Source organism: Antechinus flavipes, chromosome 1 (genome assembly GCF_016432865.1).
Source record: "Antechinus flavipes isolate AdamAnt ecotype Samford, QLD, Australia chromosome 1, AdamAnt_v2, whole genome shotgun sequence".
NCBI classification, from domain to species: Eukaryota; Metazoa; Chordata; class Mammalia; order Dasyuromorphia; family Dasyuridae; genus Antechinus; species Antechinus flavipes.
In genome coordinates this window covers 117,438,628-117,466,033 of record NC_067398.1, presented here as the reverse complement: position 1 = coordinate 117,466,033, position 27,406 = coordinate 117,438,628, and the positions used below count along the sequence as shown (strand labels likewise).

Genomic DNA, 27,406 nt, shown 5'->3' with positions numbered 1-27,406 from the left:
GTGCACCTGAGGAACAAATGTTAGAAGCATGTCTACAAAAGACCATAGAAACACTAAGATACTACAAATTGTACATAGCTCCCAAAAAAATTCGAAGACATTCTCCTTTTCAATATTTAGGATATGAAGTATATCCTAAGGTGCTTACAGTACAAAAACTATCCTTAAAAACAGAGAACCTAAATACCTTAAATGACTTTCAGAAATTGATATAGATATCCAATGGATGCATGCAGTGTTAGGCTTGACTACCTATCAGTTACAACCATTATATGACATTTTAAGGGGAGACAATGCTTTAAACTTACCATGCTAGCTTACAAAAGAAGCTCAAGAGGCTTTGAGAGAAGTTGAACTGGCTTTATCCAATGTGGTTGAAAGAGTCACTCAAAAACCCTTGGAAATATCAGTTTTTGCTACACAAGAGGCACCCACAGCAGTCCTTCATCAAGGAGACAGTGTGATAGAGTGGGTGAACCTCCCAGCACAACCAGAACAAAGCCTTACTCCTTACCCAGTGTTTGTGGTTAGAATTTTATTAAAGTCCATTGAGCAAGCAGTACAATTATCTGGGATAAGACCTGACAAGATATACACCTTTTATACTAATGCACAAATTAATGTGTGTTGTGAGACCATCCCAGAGTGGCAAATTTTATTAGCCATGGCTCCAAATTTTACACACAGGTCTCCATTAAAGATAACCCCAGACTATTACATAATTGGCAATGGACTCTTGAAGAAAAGGTTTCTAAAGTTCCTCTTAAAGAAACAATTATCTTTATAGATGCATCCAAACATAATATTTGTGCTGTATACTCTTGTGACTTAACTATAATGAGAGTAGTCAGAACTCCTTTCAGTCCACTCAGCAGAATGAATTGTATGCAATCATTCTAGCTCTTACTTTATTGAGTAGATATAAATATAATATCTGGTTCAGCCTATTCAGTAGGTATGGTACAAAGAATTGCCACAGCCCAAATAAAATTTGTAGCCTCTAATATATATCAGCTCTTCAAGAGCAAGTGAGAAAGCATCCAGGTAAGATTTATATCTTGCATGTCCACTCTCATAATGGACTTCCAGGTCCTATTTTTGATGGTAACTCAAAAGCAGATAGCCTTCTAACCATGTTGGCCAACACTCCTTTATTTTAGGAAGCCCAAGAATCTCATTTTAAATATCATCAGGCTGCTCGAGTTTTACATTTACAATTTGGAATAACAAGAGAGGAAGCTAGGAGCATAGTAAAAGCCTGTACAGCTTGCATTCCTTTCCATGCTCCTACACTGTCTCCAGGGAAGAACCCTCATGGTTTGAGACCCAATGAAATTTGGCAAATGGATGTGACCTATTATAAATCTTTTGGTCGTCTGTCTTTTATCCATATTGTGGTAGACACTTTTTCAGGATTCACTTTTGTAATACCAGCAGCAAAAGAGACAGCCCGAGTGATCACTGAATTCCTTATACAAGCATTTGCAATTATGGGTGTGCCACAAGCAATAAAAACATATACTTCTAAACATTTTGCACACTTTTGTGCACAGTATAAGATTTTATACACCACTGGCATACCTTTCAATCCTCAAGGACAGGCAATAGTAGAGAGGAGAAATAGAGACATTAAGACACTCCTCCAAAAACAAAAGAAAGGGGGAGCCACAGTTAACCCTAGAGAACTTCTAAATCTAGCTCTTTATACTATTAACTTCTTGATTTTTGACAAAGATGCACTGGCTCCGGCAGACAGGTTTTATAACCCACTGGAAGAGCAGTATCCAGTGCGAGCAGCTCCACTATCTTTAGATAATTTCTAGGTGATGTGGAGAGATCCAGAAAGTGGTGAATGGAAGGAACGAGATAGGTTAACTGCTTGGGGAGAGGGTTTGCTTGTATCTTCACAGATGAAGAAGGAATCAGATGGGTGCCAACAAGTCGTATTCTCCTTGTCCATTGAAGAGAAACAGAGCAGACCCTTGAAACAAAGGAGAAGACCCAAGAAACTTCGGATGGTTCCGTTGCTGATTGTGCCCACCACTGAAAGAGCTTGGCAGTTATGGCATTTGACTCATGGACATCAAAAATTATTGGACTTGAAAACTCTCAGGAATCACTGGATTCTCTGAGACATGATAAGATTGTTGGAGGACCTCAAAAACCTCAGGAATCATTGGATTCTCTGAGACACAATAAGATTTTTGTAGCACTTCAAAACCCTCAGGAATCATTGCATTCTCTGAGACACAATAAGATTGTTGTAGCACTTCAAAATCCTCAGGAATCATTGCATTCTCTGAAACATGATAAGACTATTGTAGGACTTGAAAACCCTCAGGAATCATTGGATTCTCTGAGACATGATAAGACTGTTGTAGGACTTGAAAACCCTCAGGAATCCCTGGATTCTCTGAGACATGATAAGATTGTTGTAGGACTTCAAAACTCTCAGGAATCATTAAATTCTCTGAGACATGATAAGACTGTTGTAGGACTTGAAAACCCTCAGGAATCCTTGGATTCTCTGAGACATGATAAGACTGTTTCAGGACTTCAAAATCTGCTGGAATCATTGGATTCCCTAACACATAAAAAGACTTTGCAGGACTTCAAAAACTTGTGGGGTTCATTGGATTCCCTGACATATGAAGCAATGGACAATAGATTGATTTTGGACTATCTCTTGGCTGCTGAAGAAGGCGTATGTGTGACTATTGTTGACATACCCTCCTTCTAGGACTTCTGGAAATCTTTTACAACACCATGTTGGTTTATATCGTTTGTTATACCACTACTTGTATTTACAATTCATGTTTGTTATACCATGTTGAGCCTGCACTGGCTGTGGGGAGAGTCACCACTAATAGCCTGTGCATTGTTGCTATGTGCTTGTGTAATGCCTCACATGCTGATGAGTTTGTGCATACCTGTTTCTAATAAGACCCTTCAGCCCAGAAACCCGCTAGCAATCTTCACTTCCCTTTGGTGCTTTTCATCTCCCTTCCTGAGAAGTCAGGATGGGGCATTATCACCTCCTTTTTGGGGTTCTCACCTCCCTGAGAAGTCAGGGATGGTGTGACCACCTGTGTTCTAAAACAAAAGAAAGTGGGAGATGTAATGGGCTTGAAATTCTTGAGTCGATGCACTGAGGTCAGGACAGCCGAGAACTTAAGGCTAACTACAGATTGGACAATACTCTATAGGCATATGCTTGGGAAAAACTATGCTGTGCTGGTTTGATGATTGGTGTATACAGAGAATTGTAGGGGGGACTAGGAGGTAGAGTAAGACTAGCCAGAGTCACTTTGGCAGTAGATGAGGGAGAAGGAAGGTCATGGACTCTCCATGATTCTGCTTCCATCTAATTCAATCCTACCTCTAAAGACCAAGAACAAAGACTAAGGACTTTTGCTTATCCTGACTCCGGCTGATTCTAAGGTATTGGTTGCTAATGCGGTCATCATACCTCCCCCCACCTTAGAGTTCCTACCCCTATCTTATCCCTTTTCTTCACGATTTCTGTATTCCCTTCAGCTTAGCTTACTCCTTCCCTTTTAACTTTTCCCCTCCCACTTTTCAATGAGGTGGAAGAAGTTTCACCATAAATCAAATATGTCTAATATTTTTCTCTTTAAGCCAATTCTGATAAGAGTAAGATACACACTATGTTCACCCTCCTCTATTCTTTCTCTCAGATATAATAGGTTTCCTTTGCCTCTTCGTGAGATATAGTACCCCCATTTTACCCTTTTTCTAATACATTTTCTTTTCCATCTCTAGTTTCTAGAACAAATTATACATGTGCTCTTTATATATCTTTATAGCAGAAATATAGTTTCCAAGATTTCTTTTTACCTTTTTAGGTTTCTCTTGAGTTCTATATTTGTAGATCAAACTTTTTGTTTAGTTCCAGTTTTTCATCAGAAATAGATGAAATTCGCTTATTTCATTGAATGCCATCTTCTTCCCTGGAAAAAGATGCTCATTTTGTCTGGGTAAGTTATTTTTGGTTGCATACCAAGTTCCTTAGCCTTTTGGAATATCATATTCCACGCCCTTTGATCCTTTAATGTGGATGCTGCTAGATCTTGGGTAATCCTTATTGTGGCTCCTCTATATTTGAATTGATTTTTCCTAGCAGCTTGTACTATATTTTCCTTGGCTTGATAGTTCTGGAATTTAGCCACTATATTTCTTGGAGTTTTGATTTTAGGGTCCCTTTCAGTAGGTGATCGATGAATTCTTTCAATGTCTATTTTAACTTCTCTTCTTATAACATCTGGGCAGTTCCCTTTGATAATTTCCTAGAAAAATAGTGTACAGGATCTTTTTTTCATCATATTTTTCAGGGAGTCCAATAATTCTCAGACTGTCTCTCCTAGATCTATTTTCCAGATCTGTTGTTTTCCCAAGAAGGTATTTGACATTTTTTCCCATTGTTTAATTTTTTTGAGGTGGGGGGGGAGGGGGTTTGCTTGACTGATTCTTGGTGTCTCCTTGAGTCATTCAATTCCATTTGTTCAATTCTGATTTTCAATGAATTATTTTCTTCACTCACTTTTTTAATATCTTTTTCTAATTGTCCAATTGAGTTTTTAAGTGAGTTGTTTTGTTCTATGGAATTTTTTTCCCATTTTGCCAATTTTATTTTTTAGAGAGCTATTTTCTTTTTCCAATTCACTAATTCTGTTTTTCAAGGATTTGATTTCTTTATCCACTCTATCTTTAAATGAGTGGGATGACTTATCCAGACTCTCCTGCCAAGCTTCTCTTTCCTTTTCCCATTTTTCTTCTAGTTCTCTTGTGAGAGCCTTTTTAATTTTATGAGAGTCCTGTGTGTTGAGGACCTTTTTGGGGATTCATCTGGAGACAGTCTGTTTTTAGTATCCTCAGGTTTTAAAGTCTGCTCTCTCTATATATAGACGCTATGAATAGTTAGAGTTCATTTTAATTTTTCACTCATTTTGCCAAAAAAAAATCAAAGAAAACAAACTAGGAAAAAAACATTTTTTTGGAGGGGTGGGACTGGATGGTATTAATGAGCTTCCTCAGAAGACTGCAGGGGTAGCAGTGAGGCACTAGCAGGACAGCAATAGGAATGTCTTCTGTTGGTAATTATTTGTGTTTTGATTTTTTTTTCAGTCAAGCACTAATTCCGAGGCTCTGTCATGAGATAAATTCTGAGAGCAAAGATACAGAATAAGTAGATGTGTGTGTCCTTTCCGCCATCTTGGCTGGAAGTCCCAAGAATTCTCTTAAAAAAAATTCTCTTCATATATATATGTATATGTATATATGTATATAATAGGTATGTGCGTATAATTTTTTTTAACTGTCCAAAGCCTGCTGTTAGATTGCAGGGTTGCTGGTTTGTCCTTAGCACTGTTCACTGATCTTGGTAATCCCAGTCATCCCCTACTCCAACTCCAGCTTTTGAATGAGCTGGAATGCACTTGCTCCTCACCTCTGCTCCCTAATACTTCAGGCTTCCTTTAAGATATGCCCCTTCTTAGAATGACAGGGAAAGACAATGCGGAATGTTAGAGGAGATATGGGAAAACTGGGACACTGATACATTGCTGGTGGAATTGTGAATACATCCAGCCATTCTGGAGAACTATTTGGAACTATGCTCAAAAAGTTATCAAACTGTGCATACCCTTTGATTCAGCAGTGTTACTACTGGGCTTATATCCCAAAAAGATCTTAAAGAAGGGAAAGGGACCCACATGCACAAAAATGTTTGTGGCAGCCCTCTTTAGTGGCCAAAAACTGGAAACTGAGTGGATGTCCATCAATTGAACAATGGGTGAATAAATTGTGGTATATGAATAGTATGGAATATTATTGTTCTGTAACAAATGACCAGCAGGATGATTTCTGAAAGGCCTGGAGAGACTTACATGAACTGATACTGAGTGAAATGAGCAGGACCAGAAGATTATTGTAGATAAAAAGCTCTAATAAATTAAAAAAAAAAAAAAGATATGCCCCTTCTTACTGGAACTCTTTTTGATAGCCCAGTCATTAGTCTTTCTGGGCTTAAATACTCAAATAATCGTTTATATAAAATTGTTTCTATGCTATCTCTCTTCACATAGTAGGTGCTTAATATTTAAAGTATGATTGGTTGATATGGTCTTTCCCTTTTCTTCCTTCCTCTCCCCCCCTCCCCGCCCCTACCCCCCCAAAATTCCAAACTCTTTGGAGGCAAAAGTTTTGCATTTTGTTTTTGCATCTTCAGTTTCTAGTACACTATCTTATCCAAGTAATTACTTAGAATAGGTTTGGATATAAAAATGTGTAAACTATATACAAGTCATTGAAACAGGAATCCCCTTCTGTTATGATTGTTATTATTAGTCTTTGTATTGCATACCGAGAGAAGCAGACGTTATTTGTTACCTAGGTCTAGATTATAACTTCATAGAAGAGAGCAGTGGTTAAAGAATCAGATGCAAAATACTAAAGTAGCACAGAAGTGAGGATTGAAGATCCCACCCACTTACCACGTGGGAATCCTTCACCACGAGGAGGGGCCAGATTGTGTGATATGGTATGATCCAGAGGAGGGGGGAGTTTTGATCTAATGCCTGAAACAAATGCAAAATAAAAGTTCCTGTATTTTAATTTCCAGAGATAATCTATAGTTTAGGAGATATTTTGGGTTGAACATGAGGGGTTCATCTCTATTACAATAGCCTTTTTTGGAAGGAAAATAAGATAGTAATTTATTTTCTACCCTGCATTACATATTAAAATGGTTTGATCCAGTCATAATTTCCGGAACTGAGGAAATCGGCAGTTTAGGACTTTTTTGCTGATTTAGATTGGCAGTCAAGGTTAGGGGACGGAACGAATGCGCATGTGTGGTCCGCCTTTTCCTCGTCCCTAGCGTGACGTCAGGTGGGCTTCTGGACTTCATCTGAGCATTTAAAGGGTGAGAGCGCTAGGGGCTCAAGCTTATGCCCTGGAGGGAGCTGGGAGGGATGGGAGAAGGGGAAAGGAAGTTGGGGGAAGAGATCCTTTCTGAGTGCAGATCAATTTCCTGAGAGGGACCGTGGTTTAGAGGAAAGTAGCCGCAGATGCTGAATCCCATCCTGGTCCAGATGTTCCATTGGTCCCTACCTGATTATATTTACAAGGCTAAAGTGTGAAAGAGGGTATTGGGATCAATCCTTTCCACTCTAACCAGTCGCCCCTCTTGATGCTTAGTCCTAGGACAGTTCTACCCCGCCCCAACGGCCCCCTATCCTCCCAACACTGGCATCCCAGTATATTGAAAAGAGCCCATCACCTGGAAATTCAAAGTCTGCGTTCTAGTCCTCCTTTGGCGTAGTGCTGCTGGGATGATCTTGGAGCCAGTCACTTCCCCTTGACTCTCACTTTCCCCACCTGTATATGGGGATAACTATTACTTGCACCCACAATATTGTCAACTAGGAAGTGTTATGGAACGTATCCATAATGTGAATTGTTATTTTATTCCTTTCTTTTCTCTCCCACACCTCACCCTTCTATTTTTCGAAATGTCATCTTAGAGACCTTTTCCTTCAATCTGTATTATTAGTCTTAGTTCCTTCGAGTCTTCTTGACCTACAGCCCACTTAAACATAAACATAAACACACACACACACATACACACACACACACACACACACTCTACCTCCCTCCATCAGTTCCTCCATCTCCCCTTCTCCTCCTTGCCTCCCCTTTCTCTCTCCCTCCCTCCCTCCTTCCTTCCCTTCCTCCTTCTCTCTCTTCCCCTTCTCCCTGCCCTTTCCCCCTCCCCCTTTTTCCTCCCTCCCTTTTCTCTCTCCCTCCCTCCCTCCCTCCCTCCCTCCTCCTCTTCTCTCCCCTCCCTCCCTCCTTCCTTCCTTCCCTCCCTCCTTCTCTCTCTTCCCCCTTCCCCTGCTCTTTCCCCCTCCCCCTTTTTCCTCCCTCCCTTTGTCTCTCTCCCTTCCTTCCCCCACCCTCCCTCTCTCCTTTCCTCCCTCTGTCTCTCCTTCCTTCCTTCCCTCCCTCCTTCCTTCCCTTCTCTCTCTCTCTCTCTCTCTCTCTCTCTCTCTCTCTCTCTCTCTCTCTCTCCCTCCCTCCCTCCTTCCTTCTTCCCTCTCTCCCTTCCTCCTTCTTCCCTCTCTTTTGTTTTTCTCTTCTCTCCACCCTCCCTCCACCCCCTTTTCCTTTAAGGTAATTTAAATTGCAGGAATTATTTATTGATAGGGATTGAGCAAGCATGGGTAATTCCCTAATTCTAATGTGAATGGTCTTTCCTCTAGCAAAATTGGTTTTCCTATCTATTAGTTTGGGGAGAAAGATATTGATATATTTGCTTTACCCTGTACCCTCCTCTGAATCTCTGATCAGCTGTTTCCTGTTTTTTAAATTCAGGTGTCCCCTTCTAAGGGATATTTTTGCTGATCCCCTTCCTCTTCTGTCCCCACCCTATTATGATAATTCTGTCCCTCCTCAAATTAATTTGTACTTACTTATCTAGGAAAATGTTTGTACTATGACCTTTCAACATAATACAAGATTGAAGGGAGAGTTGTTTCCAGCCATAATAAATGCTTTGCAGATAACAGATACATAACACATACTTGTTTAATTGAATTTTTCTTCCACTGACAGGTTCTCAGCAGAGTGAGGATTAGCCCCCGCCCCCCTCACCTCCCTATGGGCAGCTGGCAAGCAGGAGAGAACCTGCAGCTCTGCCTGGCACACCGCCCACCTTTGGTTTGTGCTGCACTTGCATTGTTGCTACTTGGGGCTTCAGGTCTAGGCCTTGGTGGTTTTATCCTTAATCATGGTGATGGGCTTCGAAATCCTGATATCCCTCAGGTGAGATTACTCCCTCTCATTATTTCTGCAGATCTGTTTTAACTGTCACTTTCATCTTACAACCCTTTACCACCTTTGTGCACATAGGACTGGGTCTCCTTCATGAGATCTCTGGGTCAGCTGACTCTCTGCCCTTGGAATAGGACAGCTGCAGGGAAACCACCGGGACCTGAGTATCATACTGTAAAACTGCTGACTAGTTTAAACTTAGGAGATGATATCAAGAAGAACCGGACTCAACAACTACGGGCCACTGTCCATGGTCACCAAATGGGACTAAGTGGTGAGAGAAGAAAATGATAAGAGGAGTTAGGCATGACCTGAAAGTCTTCCTTTCCCATGGTTTCTTAGAAACATTTTCCTGTCTCTCCCAATAATGTGAAATAACAATCCCTTACATTTGAATATAGCTTTCAGGGTCTCTTTATATACATTATCTTGCCTGTCATTTGGAACCTGTGAAGGAAACCTCAAGGCAGACAAATATTATCTTCATTTATAGATGAGGAAATAGAAAAACCTCCTCTTCCCAGTAGCACTATGTTCCTTTCCTTTTCTTCATATAATCATAGAATGCTAGAGCTCAAAAGGTCCTTAGTCACCATGTAATCCAACTGCTCATTTTTTCCCATTATACCTCACTGACCATGATGTTGCTTGAGAAGCTACTATGTTCTGAATACTTTAGTGGATATAAAAATATTTTCCCAAGTTATATTTTGATGGAAGTTTATTAATAAAGTTGGAAGAGAAGACTTGTTAGGTGAGAATCATCCCAGCTCGCCACTAGACCACTGTGATATTGAGTCAATCACAACCTTTCTGAGCCTTATTTCTTCAAGTCTACAGTCTTCATTTCTCATGCTTCCATTTCCACTGATATAAATGAGAGATGATGTGTAAGGTTTTTTCTAATTCTGACATTCTATGATTATGATTCCAAGAAGAAAAGAAAAGGAACCATGTTAATGGGGATTGAGTTGTATGGTCTTCCAGGTTCCTTCCAGTTTTAAATAAGTAGTGTGTTTTTTAATTGAATTGGCTATATTTAGGTGAATATGAATGATGTAGAATATCTTCATTGGCATATATAGAGAATAATACTCTACCAACTTCCTAAATTGTGTTCTCCTGAGTTCCCATTTTCTCCCCTCTCTCTTTCTTCCCCAGGCTCTTCTGCGGAGGAGCTAGTATTGATCACAACCCTGGTGCCAGTAGAGAAAACTTCTGGGACTTGCCTGGTTTTCAGTGCAGCTCCCAGAATCCTGCCTTCTAGCCAACCACCCACATCCTGCTTAGAAGAAGGGGAGGGAGATATTGTGAATCCATATGTTGTTGAAAGTTCTAAGCCAGAAGATTGTTATGAGGTCTGGAGCCATGAGGGCCTTATTCTCACCCAGCTACTTACTATGGTAAGAGCCCCAGATTATGAGACCTTTTTGCTCTCTTTATCATTTTCCTACCCCTATGATATGTAAATCTTCCTTGTTTGTGTTTCCTGAATGATTTCTTCTTAGTCTGTTCCTGAGATTTAGGACGTACTTCCCTTGTCCCAACTACCTATCCTCTTCCTTAACACTCCCATTCTCTTCTCCCTTCCCCCCATCGTTAAACTCCTGATTCATGACTGTCTAGGAGAGCTTTTGGCAAGAGAAATAATCTCATCTTTCTTCCTCTGTTCTACTGACCCTCAGGAGGAACGTGTTTTGTGTGGCTCCAGGCTTCTCTACTTCAGCTGCTTTCTTCTCTTCTTTTGTGGCTTTCTATGCTGCTTCGCAGCAGTCTGCACCCATCCACGTTGGGACACATCTTGGCAGAGGGCCCATATCTAAACTCAAAAGGTTCAGACTGTACTTTGCTTATAGGTAAGAGCCTCTACCCCCTTTTCGGTAGACCCTTCATATTGTTCAACTCAGTAGGGAAAGAATGAGGGTTAGGGGGCCTGAAATTCTACTACTAGAGATTTGTTCATTCAGCAGACATTTACTGAGTGCTTTCTGTGTATGCCATTGCAGATGGTAAGCACAAAGACAGAGTAGAAGAGACCCAAGAATAGGAATCCTGTAGACAAATTAACTCCATGATTTGGATTTGTCTGTTTCAGTTCCTGAATGGAACTGCCCCTTTCCAGGCTCCCCCCTTTTTTTTAATTTAAAATTATTTTTTTGCTAAGGCAGTTGGGGTTAAGTGATTTGCTAAGGGTCACATAGTTAGGAAGTATTAAGTGTCTGAGACAGATTTGAACTCAGGTTCTCCTGACCTCAGGGCTGGTGCTCTGTCCACTATGCCAACTAGTTGCTCCTTTCCAGCCCTCCTTTATTGATCATATATGTGCCTTATGTATTTATTTCCCCAAATTTCCTTCCCAATGTTGTTTTTTTCCTCTGGGAGTCAGTCACCTTATCTTATGCTATATGGAAGATCCCGTGACCTAGGTGCCCAGGATATTAAAGCAAAACAAAACACAGTTCTTGCTTTCAAGCAGGTTACAATCTAATCTTTTTCTTTTTTCTAGATCTGTGATTCACATTCTGTAGGCATATCTCAGCCTCCTGAGTTGGATCAGATGGGAGGGGAAGGGGGAGGAGACTGAGGATCATTAAAAATATTTATTATCCCTTCTGTGAGTCGGAGATGTTTTTCTGAGTATAATAGGTATGGTGCTAGTCTGGAAAGTGCAGACATGCTTTTCTCCACCTGGAGAATTTGGGCTACTCCCAGATCTTTTGGGGCTTGTTCATAGATAGTCATAGAATGCTTGAAGGTTTACAAAATGCTTTTCCTGAGGGATGGGAAGGGAACTGAAAATTTAGTCCAAGCTCTCCCACTAGCCCAAGTTTCTTGATATGCAATACAAGAGGAAAAATTAGACCAACTTTCGAATTTTTGATTCTTTTCACCTTTTTGGCATTCTTTCCTTGTCCAGATGCTCTACAAATTTCAGAGTAGCCCACTTTCCCGCCTTTTCTTCCTCTAGCACGCCAGTTCTCTTGACCCCGCCCAATACCTCCCGCGCAGGCGTAAATCTCAGTCTCGGTTCTATTTAGGCCGTCCCTCTCAAAGCTTCCCCTAGCAACAGGCTTGGGACTTGAGGCGGGGTGAGCGCGTGCGACCTATCTCTTGCTATCTTCTCTTCCCCTTTCTGCTGGAGGTTTGGGGACAGGAGGGGGAGGGGATTGGCACCCTGGGCTCCGCCCCCTTCCAACCTCCTCCCATCCGGAGTCCGCGTGGCGGAAGCGCGCGCGCGCACTCTAGGAGCCCTCAAGCCTGTTAGGTTGCGAGAGCCCTACTGTGGCGGCGAGGCCGGCGGGTGCGGGAGGGAGGTTTCCTTTGGGGCTCCTCCCTTCAGGACCCGCCTTCTTTGGCCCGGTATTCCCCTACCGCGCCTGCGCGCTCCCGCCCGGCCACCATCTTGGAACTGGGGGGAAGCGAGAGAGGGAGAGAGACAGGGAGAGAGACAGACTGAGAGGACTAATAGAGGATCAGCCACCGAGGGTCAGACAGGCCGGCGAGCTCAGGGAAGGGAAGAGAAGGGAAGAAGGGAACGGAAGAAGGTTGTGAGAAGCCTAGCAGGCCGGGGGAAGCAGCCGCAGCAGCAGCAGGAGGGAGCCGGTGAGGGAAGGAGGGAGGGAGGGGCGGGCAGGCAGGGTCAGCTCTAGCCTTTCCCGCCTCCCCCTGGTGGAGAGAGGGGGGAAGGAGGAAGCCGGAGCGGGGGTGGGGGTCGCGGGTCTGTCACCCGCCCCTCCGCCCCAGCCGCCGTCGCCCCACGGGGCGCCCGGGGAGGTCGGCTGGGAGGCACTTGCCGGCCTGTCATTCGCCGTCGGAACATCCCCAAGAGGACATCGGGGGTGGGGGGGAGTGTCAGGCGCTCCCCCCCTGTCACCCGAGGAAGTGGGGGGTGGGGAGGGGGCTCTTAAGCTCTCCTCCCGCCCCCGCTCCAGCCTGGGATTGGGGCAAAGCCGAGGAAGAGGCAGCGAGGGGGTGGGGAGTCTCCTTCCCCCTCTCCCAGTGATCCCGGAGCCACTGGAGGACTCCAGGAGGAGGCGACGGCGGAGACGCTGGGGCACCGTAGCGACCCCCTCCAGGTAAGACCCCACCCCGCCTTGTTTGAGGGACAGCGTGCTGCACTTGTAGGGGGCCTGGGCTGAGCCCCCGATTGCACCTTAACTGACTGTATGTGATTGTAGGAAGGTTACTCGTTCTCCTAGGGCCTCGTTTTCCTTCTCTGTAAACTGTACTACCTCCCCCTTATTTTGAAGAAAGCGCATTGTATACTTTGCAAACCTTAAATCGAAACGTAAAGAGTTACTAGTAGTCATAGAGAGGGAGCGCCCTCCTGCGGAGAGGCAGGTTGGTCCCCTCTCCTGTTCCCATCCCTTGTCCAGACGGCGAAATCCCGGAATGCTCAGCCTTTGGTCTGGCATTCAGGGTGCTGGTAGCTTGTGACAACTCTGCCTGGGGACTGCAGGGACCATTTCACCTCAGTGGGGGGCTCAGGTGACAGCATTCTGATGGTATAAGTGAAGTGTCTTTAGGAAGGGGCATCTTCCCTGGATTGAACCTTTTTGTGTTATTCCTTTGATCGATGATTAAATCCCTTCTTGAGGTAGGAGACAGATTTCTGATTTGTTTGGTGAATGTTTGATGATTGTGTGGGTCACCTGCATCCATATTGCCCTGTAAGCAAGAAGTATTTAGAGGATTTGTCTCTTTATGTTAAAAAGAGGGAGATATACATGGAGGAAGAGTACTTTCCATTCATAGTGTTTCAATTCTTAACTCCTTCTGTCTCTTTTTGTTTGACATCATAAGGTTTAGAATGGGGACCAGGAGGTAGGAGGCCAGATGTACATTAAGAATGAGATGAAAATTTCGCCTCTGGTATTTTCCATTCCATCCCCCTTACCTCAGTTGATAGAGAGGTTGTCAGTATCTTGATGGGCAATTTGGAGACCCCAGCTGCCTTATACTTTTTTTCCTCCTACATTTGGCCTCCACATTTACAGGGCCTTAACTTGGATACCTTAACAATTCAATCCATTCATTAAGGTCCTACCAATTATGTGCCAGGCACTCTATGGATAGAAAATCAAAATAATTCTTGCCTTCAAGGACCTTACATTGTATCAACCAATCAGTAAGTATTTATATGTGCCAGGCACTCTACTAGGAACTGGACTCTGAGATACCTGGGAGGAATCTAATTTTCATTTGGCTAATTGCCAGGCCTAGTTGTAGTTTTGTTGGAGTCCTCAGGCTGTGGGTCACTGTGTTCAGGGTAATTTGGGAGTTTGAGGTGGGGAGAAATTTAATTTTCACTTCTAATGGCCCATATAGTTTTGGTGACGTCCCTTTCAGTCTAGGGGAGAGAAGCTTGGATGAACAAGGAGAAGGTATTTTTTCTCTAGGTCTTTGTTTCATACCTTTAAGTCCTGAGAAAACATCAAACTCAGTATTGCAAGTTGAACTTCTCTACTTGTGGGATGATAGGTGGACAATGTCCCTTGTGTGAATGCCAAGAGAAATGGACGGGCTAAAATTTATACTACCTATAGATGAAGATAAATCAGGCAGAAAGTCTTTGAACAAAACCTGTATTTTCAGTGAAGATAGGATAGCTTCATGCCCCAAGGAGTTTACAATCTGCTTGTGGGAAGTAGGGAACTGACATGAAACAAGAGAGAACAATAGGAGAATATAATTAAGTTTCAGATTATGTGATATAGATTATAAATGTTCCAAGACCTTAAAAAAGATAGGTGATTGATGGTTGGGGGTGTCCAGGAAAGGCCTTTATTAAGGAGATGGAACTGGAGCTGGGCCCAGAGTGGGGACAGTGAAGAAACTGGCTAGACTGGAGTGAAAAGTGCTTCTTGAGAAATAGTGGGAGATAAAGATGCACTGGGTAAGAGATGTAGGTTCAGATTATGGAGAACCTTGAAAGCCAGACAAGATGGGTTTATTTCTGTGATTTTACCATTACACGCTTGTTTCTAGAACCCTTTCTCTTCTCTCCCACCCCTAATCCCCAGTGAATACGGGTTTGACAATGGCCGGATTTCCACAGTGTCCGGCCTAGCCACTTCCTGTTCTCCTTCAGGGTAGAAGAGATGGGGGGTGGGGGAGGTAGAGGGAGTGGTACAGAGAACAGAAGCAGTAGGATAGCTGGGCAGCTTTTGGGAAAGAAGGGAAGAGCTCAAGATTGGAGGGAAAAGGAGACTTAGAATTTGAGATTGAGGATTGGAAAATAGAATTTCTAGATCTTTAGAGGGCCAAGAGATCTTAGGAAGTCAGTGTGCAAAGAGGTGGGTTGGGGTGGTGATTTTTAAGACTCTAGGATTTTAGGAACATTCCCAGCAGTTTTATGAACTCTGGGACCATCTTTCCTCACCCCCTTCTTCCGTTGCCATGACAACTTCTTTTTTGGTGTTTAAATGTAGTTTCCACTCTGCCCCTGCTGGTCCTCAACAGTGCCTTGCCCTCAACAAAGGAATGGGGGAGGAGATGGAAACCTGGGGTCTTGTACCAATTCTAAGGATTTCCCCACCCACCCTCTCCACCCAACTTCTTACCCCCATCCTAAATATCCCCTTAGCAATAGAAATACCTATTTCCAAGATTATTTCTAAACCCTAGGCTGGGCCCCAATCCCCGTCCCCCACGGGGCCGACATGCCGGCAGGGGGCCGGGCTGGGAGCCTGAAGGATCCAGATGTGGCTGAACTCTTCTTCAAGGATGACCCTGAAAAACTATTTTCTGATCTCCGGGAGATTGGCCATGGCAGTTTTGGAGCTGTCTACTTTGTGAGTGGGCTTTTCCCAACCCACCTTGTCATGTTGTGCTATGCTGTTCCCTCTTTTCCCTTCCCACTTCCTTAGGCTCCTGATCTCTCTCAGGCTTATGCTGAAATTCTTTCCCAGGATGTCATCCTGCTGCCCCTCAGCTAATTTAGCCCATCCTCCCACTGTTTCGCCTCCTTCCTAGTTTTCTTCTGGGGTCCTGGCCCTATTGCAGAACCCTCCCCTTACAACCCTACGGCCCTCTAGGCTCGTGATGTCCGGAGCAGTGAGGTTGTTGCCATCAAGAAGATGTCCTATAGTGGGAAGCAGTCTAATGAGGTATGTAGAGTCTGGAGGGGTAGGGTTAAGGATAGAAACAGCAACCAGGGCTCTGGGGTCATATGCCTATAGATAACCCCATCTGCTTGCCCAAGTTTATCCTCTATCTTGATTATTCTTGTAGAAATGGCAAGATATCATCAAGGAGGTGCGATTTCTGCAGAAGCTTCGGCATCCAAATACTATCCAATACCGAGGCTGTTACCTGAGGGAACATACTGCTTGGGTAAGTAGGGACTCTTAAACTCACTCTTCCCTCCCCCCTAACTCCAGACTTGACCTAGTCCCATTTTTACCAAATTAAATTTATGAACATCTGGCTTAGTGTTGGGATGGGGAGTGGAAGTATAGTAATGACAATAAGGCAAGAAGATATTCATGGTTTCTAGTCCTAAGGAATTCAGAGACTAACTAGTTGGGGAGACAAAATGAAAAACTTAGAATGGAATATTAAGTATCAAGATTAATGATAAAGCCTTAGAATGTAATAGATCAGGAAGAGAATGAAGACAGGTAAAACTTTTTATGGAGGAAGAGACTTGTTGGTCCTCAAAAGAATTAGCATTTAATGAGGGGGTGCTGGTGAGCATAATGCTTTCTTTTGGAACTGCTGGGCTATAGTTAGGAGTTGAGTCAAAGAGGCTAGTGGACTTACTTACCTCTAACTCTTGGCTTTTTCCTTAGCTGGTGATGGAGTATTGCCTGGGTTCTGCCTCTGACCTTCTAGAGGGTGAGTGACACCCCCACCCCATCCCCAGGCTAATGAGGGAACTCTGAGAGAAGTTGGAAGGCTAACAAAAAGGGAAGGAAGTTGGAATGGTGGTAATGCCCAGAGAGGCAAGGGGAACCCTTTCTTTCCTAGCTCTTTGCAAATCTTAAAATACTACATAATGTGAGTTGTTTCATCATTATCATTAGTTCATAAGAAGCCCCTTCAGGAGGTAGAGATTGCAGCTGTAACCCATGGTGCACTACAGGGCCTGGCCTATTTACACTCTCACAACATGATCCACAGGTAGGTACCATTCCTGAGCCCATTCATTAAATCTTTTTTATCATCCCCTCCCAGCCCAGACATCCCATTAACCCAGATTGATATTCTTTACCCGTCAGGGATGTGAAGGCGGGGAACATCCTATTGTCAGAACCAGGCTTGGTCAAGCTAGGGGACTTTGGCTCAGCCTCCATCATGGCACCTGCCAACTCCTTTGTGGGCACTCCGTACTGGTGAGAGGCAGTGAAGGTTGGGATATGGAGACAGGTAGGGGAGGATTTAAAGTAAGAGGAGTTGGGGAGGGGTTAGAAAGCAAGGTTTCAGGGTTATGCAGCAGAGACTTGGTGCAATTCAGCTCCTTTTCTTGCTCACCCTTTTTTTTCAGGATGGCTCCTGAGGTGATCTTGGCCATGGATGAAGGGCAATATGATGGCAAGGTAGACGTGTGGTCTTTGGGAATCACTTGCATCGAATTAGGTAATGGGACCTCAGCTTCCCCCCTTCTCTTCCCATCTTTCTGCTCCTTTGTCTGCCTACAGACTTGTCTCCTATCTTTTCTGCTTTGTCCTGGTCTCTGTATCCCTTCTCCTTCCTCTCCCCAGCGGAACGGAAGCCACCACTGTTTAACATGAATGCGATGAGTGCCTTATACCACATTGCACAGAATGAGTCCCCTGTGCTGCAGTCTGGACATTGGTGAGAAAACGGGCTCTTCACAAGATGGTCCAGGTTTGGGAAAATAGAGGCACCATGTCAAAGCAGATGTTTCCACTGTTTTGCTGGTTCTTTCTTCCAGGTCTGAGTACTTCCGAAACTTTGTTGACTCTTGTCTCCAAAAAATTCCTCAAGACAGACCAACTTCCGACGTGCTACTCAAGGTGAAGGGTTTTTTTTGGGAGAGGGAGGGGAGTTTTCTTTGTGAAAGCAAGAGTCAGAGAGCTGGAGGCTAGAGGCTAGAAAGCTTGATGACCTTAGGGAGGATAACATGGCCCTCTTGGGAAGGGAGCCTAAATTAGGGTGTGTCCTGTCAAAGGGAAGTGCTAGACTTTCATTGATAGGGAAAAGAGTTCAGATCTGATCTTTAGAATGCCCACATTCCACAAAGGGAAAGGACAAGAGGGGCAGGGTTAATATCCAGGTGTCCTTTCTTTCTTAGCACCGCTTTGTACTCCGGGAACGACCCCCCACAGTGATTATGGATTTGATTCAGAGGACCAAGGATGCAGTTCGGGAGCTAGATAACCTACAGTATCGAAAAATGAAGAAGATCTTATTTCAGGAGGCACAGAATGGCCCCAGCGCTGAAGTTCCCGAGGAGGAGGAGGTGAGCAATTCTTTTCCTGGCCAAGTTTCACATTTACTCACTCATCCATTCACTCAGTGAATATTTGTTGCCGCTAGTATGTACAGTAATAACCATTCACATTTTTAAGGTTCTTCACAGTTTACACATTGCTTTCTTCACAATGATTGAGGTAGACAGTACAAGTAGCAGTATTCCCATTTTGCAAATGAGGAAACAAACTCAGAGAGTGATTTGCCCATGGCTTTACAGCTACTAAGTGGCTAAACCAGAACTTGAACCCTGTGCATATTGTACTCGGGTTGGCACTGTGGGAATACAAAGATGACTGAGACATAGTCCCTGCCTTTGTGGAACTTGTACTGTGATAGGGGAGATAAGAGGTAAGAAATATGTACAAATAACTATAGTACAGGCCAGATTGTGAAAGGTGTTATGTAAGACATATATCTATAAGTTCATACAGAAGACCATGGAGATTCAGGAAGTAATTTTTGTATATATTAGGGGAATAGGGAAGACTATGGGAAGGATGACATTTGAGCAGCACCTTAAAAGTGTAGGAGGATGTCAAGAGTCAGAACTTGGGTTTGTGGGGTGGGAAGGGGGAGGGAGGACATTTTAGGCAGAATGGATGGCAAAGAATAAGTAAAAATGTGGAGGAAGGAAATGACAAGGTATATTTGGGGAATAGCAATTTATCTAGTTTGGCTGGAGTATAGGATGTATGTTGGGTAGCAAAGTAATGGAAGCTAAATCTGCATAGGTACGCTGGAGCTAGGTTTTAGGGTGCTGTGAATACAAGGATAGAATCTGGCCTTTATTCTAGGCATTGGGGAGCCTTTGAGGTATTTGAGTAGGTGTTATGATTAGACCTGTGTAACTCCAACAATGCTTTTTGTCCCAGCATTAGTTATGTTTCTGCTGTTCCCTTTCTCAGCTCCCCAGCTTCACCTCAATAATTTCTACCCCAGCAGTCCTCAGCTCACTCTGTGTCCTCATCCCCCTCCTCCTAATCCTGAGGCCTTCCTGGCATATACTAGCTCTTACTCCAGTCCCTTCCATGACTGTCCTTAAATGCACACTCTGTGTTCCCAGGAGACTGAGCCCTACCTGCACCGGGCAGGGACACTAACTAGCCTGGAGAGCAGCCACTCAGTGCCCAGTATGTCTATCAGCGCCTCCAGTCAGAGCAGTTCTGTTAATAGCCTAGCAGATGCATCTGACAACGAAGATGAAGAAGAGGAGGAGGAGGAGGAGGAGGAGGAAGGCCCGGAGACTGGAGAGATGGCCATGATGCAGGAAGGTGAACATACAGTCACCTCTCACAGCTCTATCATCCACCGACTCCCTGTAAGCAGTGTCTTCTTAGCATGTTCTGCTTTGGGAAACAGACCAGGCGGTGGGGACTAAGTTAGGGGAACCTGATGTAAGCATTAGCAATAAACAAATCTTGGAAAGTCAGTCTGAGTCAATTGAGAGATGTCTTAGTGCTACTTTTTCTTAGCAGTCTGGCTTAGAAGGGTCTTTATTTGAAAACTCAGGAATCTGGGCCTATAAAGTGTGCCTTTTTCTAGCTGTCTATTTGTCTTTTTACCTCCATCGCTTAGGTTCTTGGTCCCAAGAACTTGGGTCCATGAAAACATCTGTACCTCATTCTCCTTCTTTTCTCTAGGGCCCTGAAAATCTATATGATGACCCCTATCAGCCAGAGGTACCCCCAGGCCCCTTACAGGCCCCTCAGCCTCCAGCTTCTTCCTCTTCTGCCCGTCGACGGGCCTATTGTCGAAACCGGGATCACTTTGCCACCATCCGAACCGCCTCCTTGGTGAGTTAGGACCAAGAGCCAAGACCAGCAACCTTTAGTTCTGGTATTCTCTGACTGAGTCCTTTCTTCTTGTGCTCTCTGAACCCAGGTGAGTCGTCAGATCCAGGAGCACGAGCAGGACTCGGCCCTACGGGAGCAGTTGAGTGGCTATAAGCGAATGCGGCGGCAGCACCAGAAGCAGTTGCTGGCCCTGGAATCAAGGCTTCGGGGTGAGCGGGAAGAGCACAGTGCCCGGCTGCAACGGGAGCTGGAGGCCCAGCGTGCCGGCTTTGGGGCTGAGGCAGAAAAACTGGCCCGGCGCCACCAGGCCATTGGGGAAAAAGAGGCCCGCGCCGCCCAGGCAGAGGAGCGCAAGTTTCAGCAGCACATTTTAGGCCAGCAGAAGAAGGAGCTAGCCGCTCTTTTGGAAGCGCAGAAACGTACTTACAAGCTGAGGAAGGAACAACTTAAGGAGGTGAGAGGGATGAAGAAAGACAAGAGAGAGAGAAGGAAGATGAGAGCAGGAAATAAAGGAGACTTCTAGACATTTCCCCTTCTTTCCTGGCCCCTTTCCTATTTTCCTTCCATCTCCCTCTTTCCTTACCCTCATCCTCTTCCTTCCCTGATGTCCTCCCACTCTTTTACCCCTTTTTTACATGTGGGAGGAGAAGAAATTGGGAAAAAGACAAGTGTAAATGATAGAAGCAGGACAAGAGAGGAGAAATGGAATTGGTGGGATGGATGACAGAACATCCAGAGGAGATTTGGTGGAGCTGGTCCTGAGGGACCTCCAGTGGGCCTTTCCATGCCCTGCTTAGGAGCTTCAGGAGAATCCAAGCACCCCCAAAAGGGAGAAAGCCGAGTGGCTGCTGCGCCAGAAGGAACAGCTGCAGCAGTGCCAAGCAGAGGAGGAGGCTGGGCTGCTGCGGCGCCAACGCCAGTACTTTGAGCTGCAGTGCCGCCAGTACAAGCGGAAAATGCTCTTAGCCCGCCACAGCCTGGATCAGGACCTGCTGCGGGAGGTAAGCCTGGACCTGGCACCACATTCCCATCTCTTCCACTCCTTTTCCTGTCCCTTTTGATGCTTTTTTCTCCCATCCCTTCTACTTTTCTCTGTTTCCTATTCCTTATAGCTCCTTTCTGACCTCTTCTCTGCCTTTCTCCTTCCTGCTTCTCTTGTACCTCTTTACTTCAGTGATCTGTCTTCTTTCTTCCCCGAATTCCCAAGTCTTCCCACTCATTACCCGCTTTCTTCTTCTCAGCTTGCTCATTCTTCTGTTTCTATTTTTCCTCAACAATATCTCCTTGTAGGCTTTCCTTTTTAAGATTCCTCTATCTTGTATTCTTCCCTCCCCATTTCCTACCCATTCATCTCTCTCTTACTCTTCTCCCTCCTTGTTCTTCCCACTAAAAGCTTCCCAACAGAAGCTCTTCTTCCACTCCTCATAGACCCATTGCTGCTGGGTGTTTTCCCATTCCCCCCAGAGAAGCCCTTGGTAATTTGTGGCTCCCTTTTGAGATGTCACCTTCCTCCATCCCTATCCTTTCTCTAAGGCCTTTCCCCAACCATCCCCCAACCCTGACCCCACTGCTATGCCCTTCCACCCTTTCCCTACCCCACCAGGACCTGAACAAGAAGCAGACTCAGAAGGACCTCGAGTGTGCACTGCTGCTGAGGCAGCATGAGTCGACTCGGGAACTGGAGGTGAGACAGCTCCAGGCTGTGCAGCGTACCCGAGCTGAGCTTACCCGTCTGCAGCACCAGACGGAGCTGGGAAACCAGCTGGAGTACAACAAGCGGCGTGAGCAGGAGCTGCGCCAGAAGCACGCTGCCCAAGTCCGCCAGCAGCCCAAGAGCCTCAAAGTACGTCCTGATGAGCGCCCCCCAACCCCCCAATCCCTTACCCCTCAGGCCCTGGACCCGAGCTCTGGATCCCTGGGACAACAGCAGACTTGGGAGCTGCCCAGTAGCAGCCCCAGATTGGAGGAACGGAGCCTGCTAGGAGAGGAGGCAGCCCAGGAACACAGGACACTGGGAGAGAAGGAAACAGCTGTCCAAGAGCGGAGGATTCTGGGAGAGGAAGGGGATAGGGCCTCTCTAGGGCCAGAGGAGCGGAGCATTGTGGGGGAGGAGGCCAAAGAGGTAGTGGCCCTGTCCTCCAGCTCTGGGGAGCGGAAGATTCTGGGAGACCAGACGTGGAGGTTGCCCCATGGGGAGGAACCTGAGGATCCCAAAACCCTGTCCCCCAGCTCCAGGGAGCGAAGGATTGTCGGCCAGGAAGAGGCTGAGGAGTGGAGGTTGTGGGGGAAGGAAGAGTGGGGTATAATGGGGGAGGAGTTGGAGCTAGGATGGGACCAGGGGCCAGTTTTGCCCCCAGTCCTGGAGGAGGATGAGGATGAAGAAGCCCCCATTGGGACTCCCAGAGATCCTGGGGATGGTTGTTCTTCCCCCGAGATTCCTCCTGAGCCCCCACCTGGTCCCATAAGACTGAGCCTTTCTAGTCAGCTCCTAGGACTTTTGTGCCATGGCCTTCTAGCTGGGCTTTCCTTTGCTGTGGGCTCCTCCCCAGGCCTCTTGCCATTACTGCTATTACTACTGCTCCCACTCTTGGCAGCCCAGGGTGGAGGTGGCCTGCAGGCTGCCCTGTTGGCTTTGGAAGTAGGATTAGTGGGACTAGGGGCCTCATACTTATTGCTCTGCACAGCCTTGCACATGTCCCCCAGCTTTTTCCTGCTCTTGGCCCAGGGGGTGGCCCTGGGAGCAGTGCTAGGGCTGAGTTGGTTAAGGGGCCTTGCTGGGGTGCCCCTAGGCCTTGGGGCTGCTTGGCTCTTAGCTTGGCCAGGTTTAGCCCTGCCCTTAGCAGCTGTGGCAGTTGGAGGCAGCTGGTTAAGACAACAGGGCCCAAAGCTTCGGCGGGAACTGTCCAGGATCTGGCTGCGCATCCTACTACGCCTATCCCCATCAGCCTTTCGGACCTTACAGGGCTGTGGGGCTGTAGGTGACCGGGGCCTCTTTGCCCTCTACCCTAAGACGAACAAGGATAGCTTCCGAAGTCGGCTGCCAGTCCCGGGACCCCGCCGCGGGCGTCCACACCGGCCCCGAAATCCCTTGGCTTTACTGGCCCAGGCTTGGGCCCTGTACAAAGGGTGGAACTGGCAACTGGCTAGGGCTGGGAGGGGATTAGCTGCTCACCTGTCTCCTGGGGCTGCCCAGGCATTGGCCAGATGGGGTTTGCTTCGGGGAGAACGCCCAAGTAGGATTCCTCGGCTGCTGAGGCACGGTCAGCGCTGCCCAAGGCCCCCAGCTCCTCCTCGAGTTCCTCCTGGGGCTACCTCCAGCCATCGTCTCCGAAATAGGCAGCCTCGAGCCTTGCCACCTTGGAGATGATTGCTTCCCCACTATTCACCCCAGCAGAGAGCACGTGCACTTTATCTCCCACCCCACTGGCATGGGGAGGATCTTCCCCAGCCCTTATTCCTTCCCTTCCTTTGTGTGTTCTGTCCTTTTGTCCACCAAAGCCCTTTCAGTGGAAGGGGTTCCCATAGTTTGCCCTTCCTATCCACTAAATTGGGAAGTGACACTTATTTATGTTCCCTCCCCAGCACCCCTAAATTATTGGTGTCTTCCCATTGTGTGTGTCCTCATCCTCACCCTCATTACTTCTCCAGGGCCTGGGCGGTGTCCCCTCTGGTTTGGGACAGGGCTAGCTGGGAGGGGTAGTCACTTTTTCATATGATTTTGATTTGGTTTTTCTGTTTCTTACCTCCATCCCCAACCCTGCTCCTCAATTGCCCCCCCACCCCCAAGAAAGATAAACATAAATAAAACATTCGAGCGGAACCATACCCTTGGCTCAGGCCGCCGCCTCCGTCTGCTTTGTCCTGCCGCCCCTCAGCCTTCCCTGTAACCCCCCAGAGCCCAACTCAGAGCCCACTTCATCCCTCTCCTGTCCCACCCCATGACTGTCTGTCCCCCTCACTCCCATCTCCATTGTATCCCTCTCCCTGGATCCTTGTCCTTTTTGCTTTGCTCTCCTGGCAGTGTTCCTTGCCCCTGCCTGGTTTTGCATTTGGTTCTAGGGACCAGAATGTGGGAGGTACTGGCTCCCTTGCCCCCAGGCCATGGATTCCCTTGAGGCTTGGGATTCTTCCCATCATCCCACCTGGACCTATTCATCAGATGCCTTCGTCATCCTATCTTGTGCCTTTGTGTATTCTGCCTTGCCCCTTCAATGCACATTCTCCACTCCACCCACAGTCTTGTCCAATCTGCCCATTTTCCCCTTCCCTTATTCTGGCATGGCCCTTGAGGGCTAGGGCAAAGGGGAGGGTAGCCAGCCCCCCATAGGGGGCCATCAAAGTTAAAAAGTAAAGAATGGATCTTCTGGGACAGGCTGGGGATAGGGGGCTGAAAAAGAGATGGGTCTGGTGATGAAAAATGGAATGCATCAAAGGGAGTGACAGGTGGCCCAGAAAAGGAAAACCAAAGTATTGTCAGGGCAATAATTGCACAATCAATCACCTGTGGTCCTGCACCCTCGGGTGCCCAAGGCTCTATTCCCTACTGCCATCCCTTGTCCCATTCCCTGCTGCCTTCTTTTAGGTCGAGTCCCCATGTTGGGAGAGCATATTCCCTTCTCTCCTAATTCCCAGTTGGTGACTCAAGACACCATTTGTAAGACTCTCCATAGTGCTCTGATCCTTATGTGTTCTGTCTAAGCTTTATCTTTTTCACTGGTTCCACATCTGTCATGGTCATGTGTTCTGTAATTCTGTTACTTATTTCCTTATGTGTGCATGTTCTTTTTGTCTTGTGCACATTCTACTTTCATCATATGCTTTCCCATTCATCTCTACCTCCATGCATATGCTTTCTGATACCGTTTGGAGTATTTTCTCTGCTCTGTTCTACGTTGTGTAATTCATACTCTTCTCTTTGTGTTTAGCTTCCCCTCTCTGTCTAACATGTTTTCTGTTTCTCTCCCCTCTCTGTCTGCTTTGGTCTTTCCCTCTCCCTCCTTGTCTTCCCTATCCCCCTTCCTTTGCCCCGTCCCATCATTTCTCCACTCAACCCATCCACTCCATAGTCGAAGGAGTTGCAGATCAAGAAGCAGTTCCAGGAGACATGTAAGATCCAGACTCGGCAGTACAAGGCCCTTCGGGGGCACCTGCTGGAGGGCACCCCCAAGGCCCAACACAAGAGCCTCCTTAAGCGGCTTAAAGAGGAACAGACCCGAAAGCTGGCTATCCTAGCAGAACAGTATGACCAGTCCATCTCTGAGATGCTCAGCTCCCAGGCAGTAAGGCTCAGCAACAACACAGAGCTGGGGGGGAGGGGGAGAGATACAATTCGAATAATTTTAGAGGCAGAATGCCTCAGTAATCATGGAGAGAAGGTGGGAAGAAACTCAGGGCAAGGAAAAGATTCTGAGCACAGGGTGGGGGGTCAGGTGTTTCCTTGCCATCTGACCCCAGCTCCTACCCTCTCCTAGCTTCGCCTGGATGAGACTCAGGAGTCAGAGTTTCAGGCACTGCGACAGCAGTTGCAACAGGAGCTGGAACTGCTTAATGCCTATCAGAGCAAGATCAAGATACGGACAGAGAGTCAGCATGAGCGTGAAGCACGGGAGCTGGAGCAGAGAGTGGCACTGAGGCGGGCTCTTTTGGAGCAGCGGGTACGGGCAGGGGCCCCAAGAGTGTTGGGGGTAGTGGGGGGGATACCGGCGCCTGTATCTCCCTGAGCAGACTTGAAAGTTGCTCAGCCCTAGTCCTGAGCACATGTTGTATGTCGTAGGTGGAGGAAGAGCTGCTTGCCCTGCAGACAGGTCGGTCAGAGCGCATCCGGGCACTGCTAGAACGGCAGGCTCGGGAGATCGAGGCTTTCGACGCAGAAAGCATGAGGCTGGGTTTCTCCAGCATGGCCCTGGGAGGCATCCCGGCTGAGGCTGCTGCCCAGGGATATCCTGCCCCACCCCCAGCCCCTGCCTGGCCCTCCCGCCCCGTACCTCGATCAGGGGCCCATTGGAGCCATGGTCCCCCTCCGCCTGGCATGCCCCCCCCAGCTTGGCGCCAGCCTTCCCTTCTGGCACCACCAGGTCCCCCGACCTGGCTGGGGCCCCCGCCCCAGACAGGGCCTCCCCGAGGTGGGGCCCTACTGCTGCTAAGGAATAGCCCACAGCCCCTGCGCAGGGCAGCCTCAGGGGGTGGGGGCAGTGAAGGAGTGGGACCTGGATCAGTAGCAGGGCCAGGGGCTCTGAGCCGAAGTACTAGTGTTGCTTCTCACATTCTCAACGGTTCTTCCCATTTTTACTCCTGAACTGCGGCAGGGATAGCTGATGTCCCTTGCTTGGGTTCCTTCCACCTAGGCTGAAAACAGACAGAGGTGGGGGAAGAGAGCTGAAGCCTAGGTTTCCCTGGGGCTGGAAGGACCTAGCTCCCTCAGCCACTGGAACCTGGAAGACTGAGGACCTAAGCTCTGGGGGCTTTTGAGAGCCCAAGCCAGCGCTTAGAAGGGAAGGTAACAGGACATTTGCTGTTCTTGCTTCCCTGGTCCCTTCTTATCTTGTGAGCTTCCCTTGGGGTGAAGTCAGGCCCTTGGCTCTGAGTTTGGGAGTATATAGCCTGGACTCCAGTACAGACCCAGGAGTTCCTGACTTTCCCATCATGGTGCCAGTATCTTCCTCCATCATGGACTAGGGAAGGGGGAGATTGTGTGCGCGTGTGCCTGCGCGTGCATGTGTGTGTGTGGGCGTGTATGTGTGAGAGAGAGAGAGAGAGAGAGAAATACCCACCTAGGGTGCCTTGGGAACCTGTATAGAGTCCCTGGGCAGTGGGGGGAGGGGCGGGTAGGGTGTAGATACATAGATATATTCAGAGAAATATAATAATCCCTCCAGGTGCCCTCATCATATTGTTGCCAAGGGAACTCTGGGCCCAGGGGGCATGAGAGAATGGGTCCTGGAAGAGCAGGGTCTGGGGGTATGAAAGGCCCCTGGGTGGCAGAGAGAGGGGGAGGATACTTGGGTGGAAAGCTCAGGATCCCTCTTCTGAACCCTCCTTCCCCCATTGCTGTCTGATGTCCTGTGCCCGTCTTGTCAATTTTTTTTTTTTTTTCCAAGTCAGAGTTGGGGCTGGGGAGGGGGGAAGTGAGGAACAGACCTGAGAAAAGGCAGCTCCCCAGGGGTGTTAAATCAGAGGAGACTCTCACAGTTCCCTTTATATTCCTGCTGTTAAGAGGCAGGATGGGGGCAGTGAGGGCCAAGGCTCCTGGAACTTAGGGGCCATCATGGAACCCTGGGGCCAGGGGAGCTTTTAATAAACTGTTGGATATTCTAACCAGC

General features: G+C 46.9%; 2 protein-coding genes across 5 annotated transcripts; both read left to right on the top strand.

Annotated features, from left to right (window-relative positions):
• The first annotated feature begins 6,812 nt into the window (after positions 1-6,812).
• Positions 6,813-11,466, top strand: TMEM219 (transmembrane protein 219). 2 transcript variants are annotated; one of them, XM_051989221.1, is made up of 6 exons: positions 6,813-6,909; positions 8,635-8,844; positions 8,932-9,127; positions 10,015-10,256; positions 10,539-10,709; positions 11,360-11,466. In XM_051989221.1, exons 2-5 carry the CDS (start codon positions 8,680-8,682, stop codon positions 10,674-10,676), a joined length of 741 nt encoding a protein of 246 aa, XP_051845181.1. In that variant the 5' UTR covers positions 6,813-6,909; positions 8,635-8,679; the 3' UTR covers positions 10,677-10,709; positions 11,360-11,466. The 2 variants fall into 2 exon arrangements, with proteins under 2 accessions (XP_051845181.1, XP_051845176.1); XM_051989216.1 differs by having other exon boundaries at positions 6,815-6,943.
• A 754-nt stretch (positions 11,467-12,220) lies between these two features.
• Positions 12,221-27,405, top strand: TAOK2 (TAO kinase 2). 3 transcript variants are annotated; one of them, XM_051989146.1, is made up of 19 exons: positions 12,221-12,929; positions 15,481-15,647; positions 15,891-15,962; positions 16,087-16,188; positions 16,647-16,692; positions 16,881-16,977; positions 17,076-17,189; positions 17,342-17,433; positions 17,559-17,652; positions 17,753-17,834; positions 18,113-18,280; positions 19,358-19,612; positions 19,935-20,087; positions 20,176-20,541; positions 20,885-21,088; positions 21,691-21,930; positions 25,154-25,366; positions 25,559-25,741; positions 25,861-27,405. In XM_051989146.1, the coding sequence occupies exons 2-19, from the start codon at positions 15,516-15,518 to the stop codon at positions 26,380-26,382; spliced, it is 3,135 nt and encodes a 1,044-aa protein (XP_051845106.1). In that variant the 5' UTR covers positions 12,221-12,929; positions 15,481-15,515; the 3' UTR covers positions 26,383-27,405. The 3 variants fall into 3 exon arrangements, with proteins under 3 accessions (XP_051845106.1, XP_051845085.1, XP_051845095.1); XM_051989125.1 differs by lacking the exons at positions 25,154-25,366; positions 25,559-25,741; positions 25,861-27,405 and having other exon boundaries at positions 12,486-12,929; positions 21,691-23,912; XM_051989135.1 differs by lacking the exons at positions 12,221-12,929; positions 25,154-25,366; positions 25,559-25,741; positions 25,861-27,405 and having other exon boundaries at positions 15,561-15,647; positions 15,829-15,962; positions 21,691-23,912.
• Position 27,406: the final 1 nt, after the last annotated feature.

Bases quoted from the DNA above. Each gene is read 5' to 3' on its own strand.
- TMEM219 (XM_051989221.1), top strand. From the start codon at position 8,680: ATGGGCAGCTGGCAAGCAGGAGAGAACCTGCAGCTCTGCCTGGCACAC. The intron at 9,128-10,014 runs GTGAGAGAAGAA...TTTCTTCCCCAG, and splicing joins TCACCAAATGGGACTAAGTG to GCTCTTCTGCGGAGGAGCTA. The intron at 10,257-10,538 runs GTAAGAGCCCCA...ACTGACCCTCAG, and splicing joins TCACCCAGCTACTTACTATG to GAGGAACGTGTTTTGTGTGG.
- TAOK2 (XM_051989125.1), top strand. From the start codon at position 15,516: ATGCCGGCAGGGGGCCGGGCTGGGAGCCTGAAGGATCCAGATGTGGCT. The intron at 17,190-17,341 runs GTGAGAGGCAGT...CTTTTTTTTCAG, and splicing joins TTTGTGGGCACTCCGTACTG to GATGGCTCCTGAGGTGATCT. The intron at 17,835-18,112 runs GTGAAGGGTTTT...TTTCTTTCTTAG, and splicing joins CTTCCGACGTGCTACTCAAG to CACCGCTTTGTACTCCGGGA.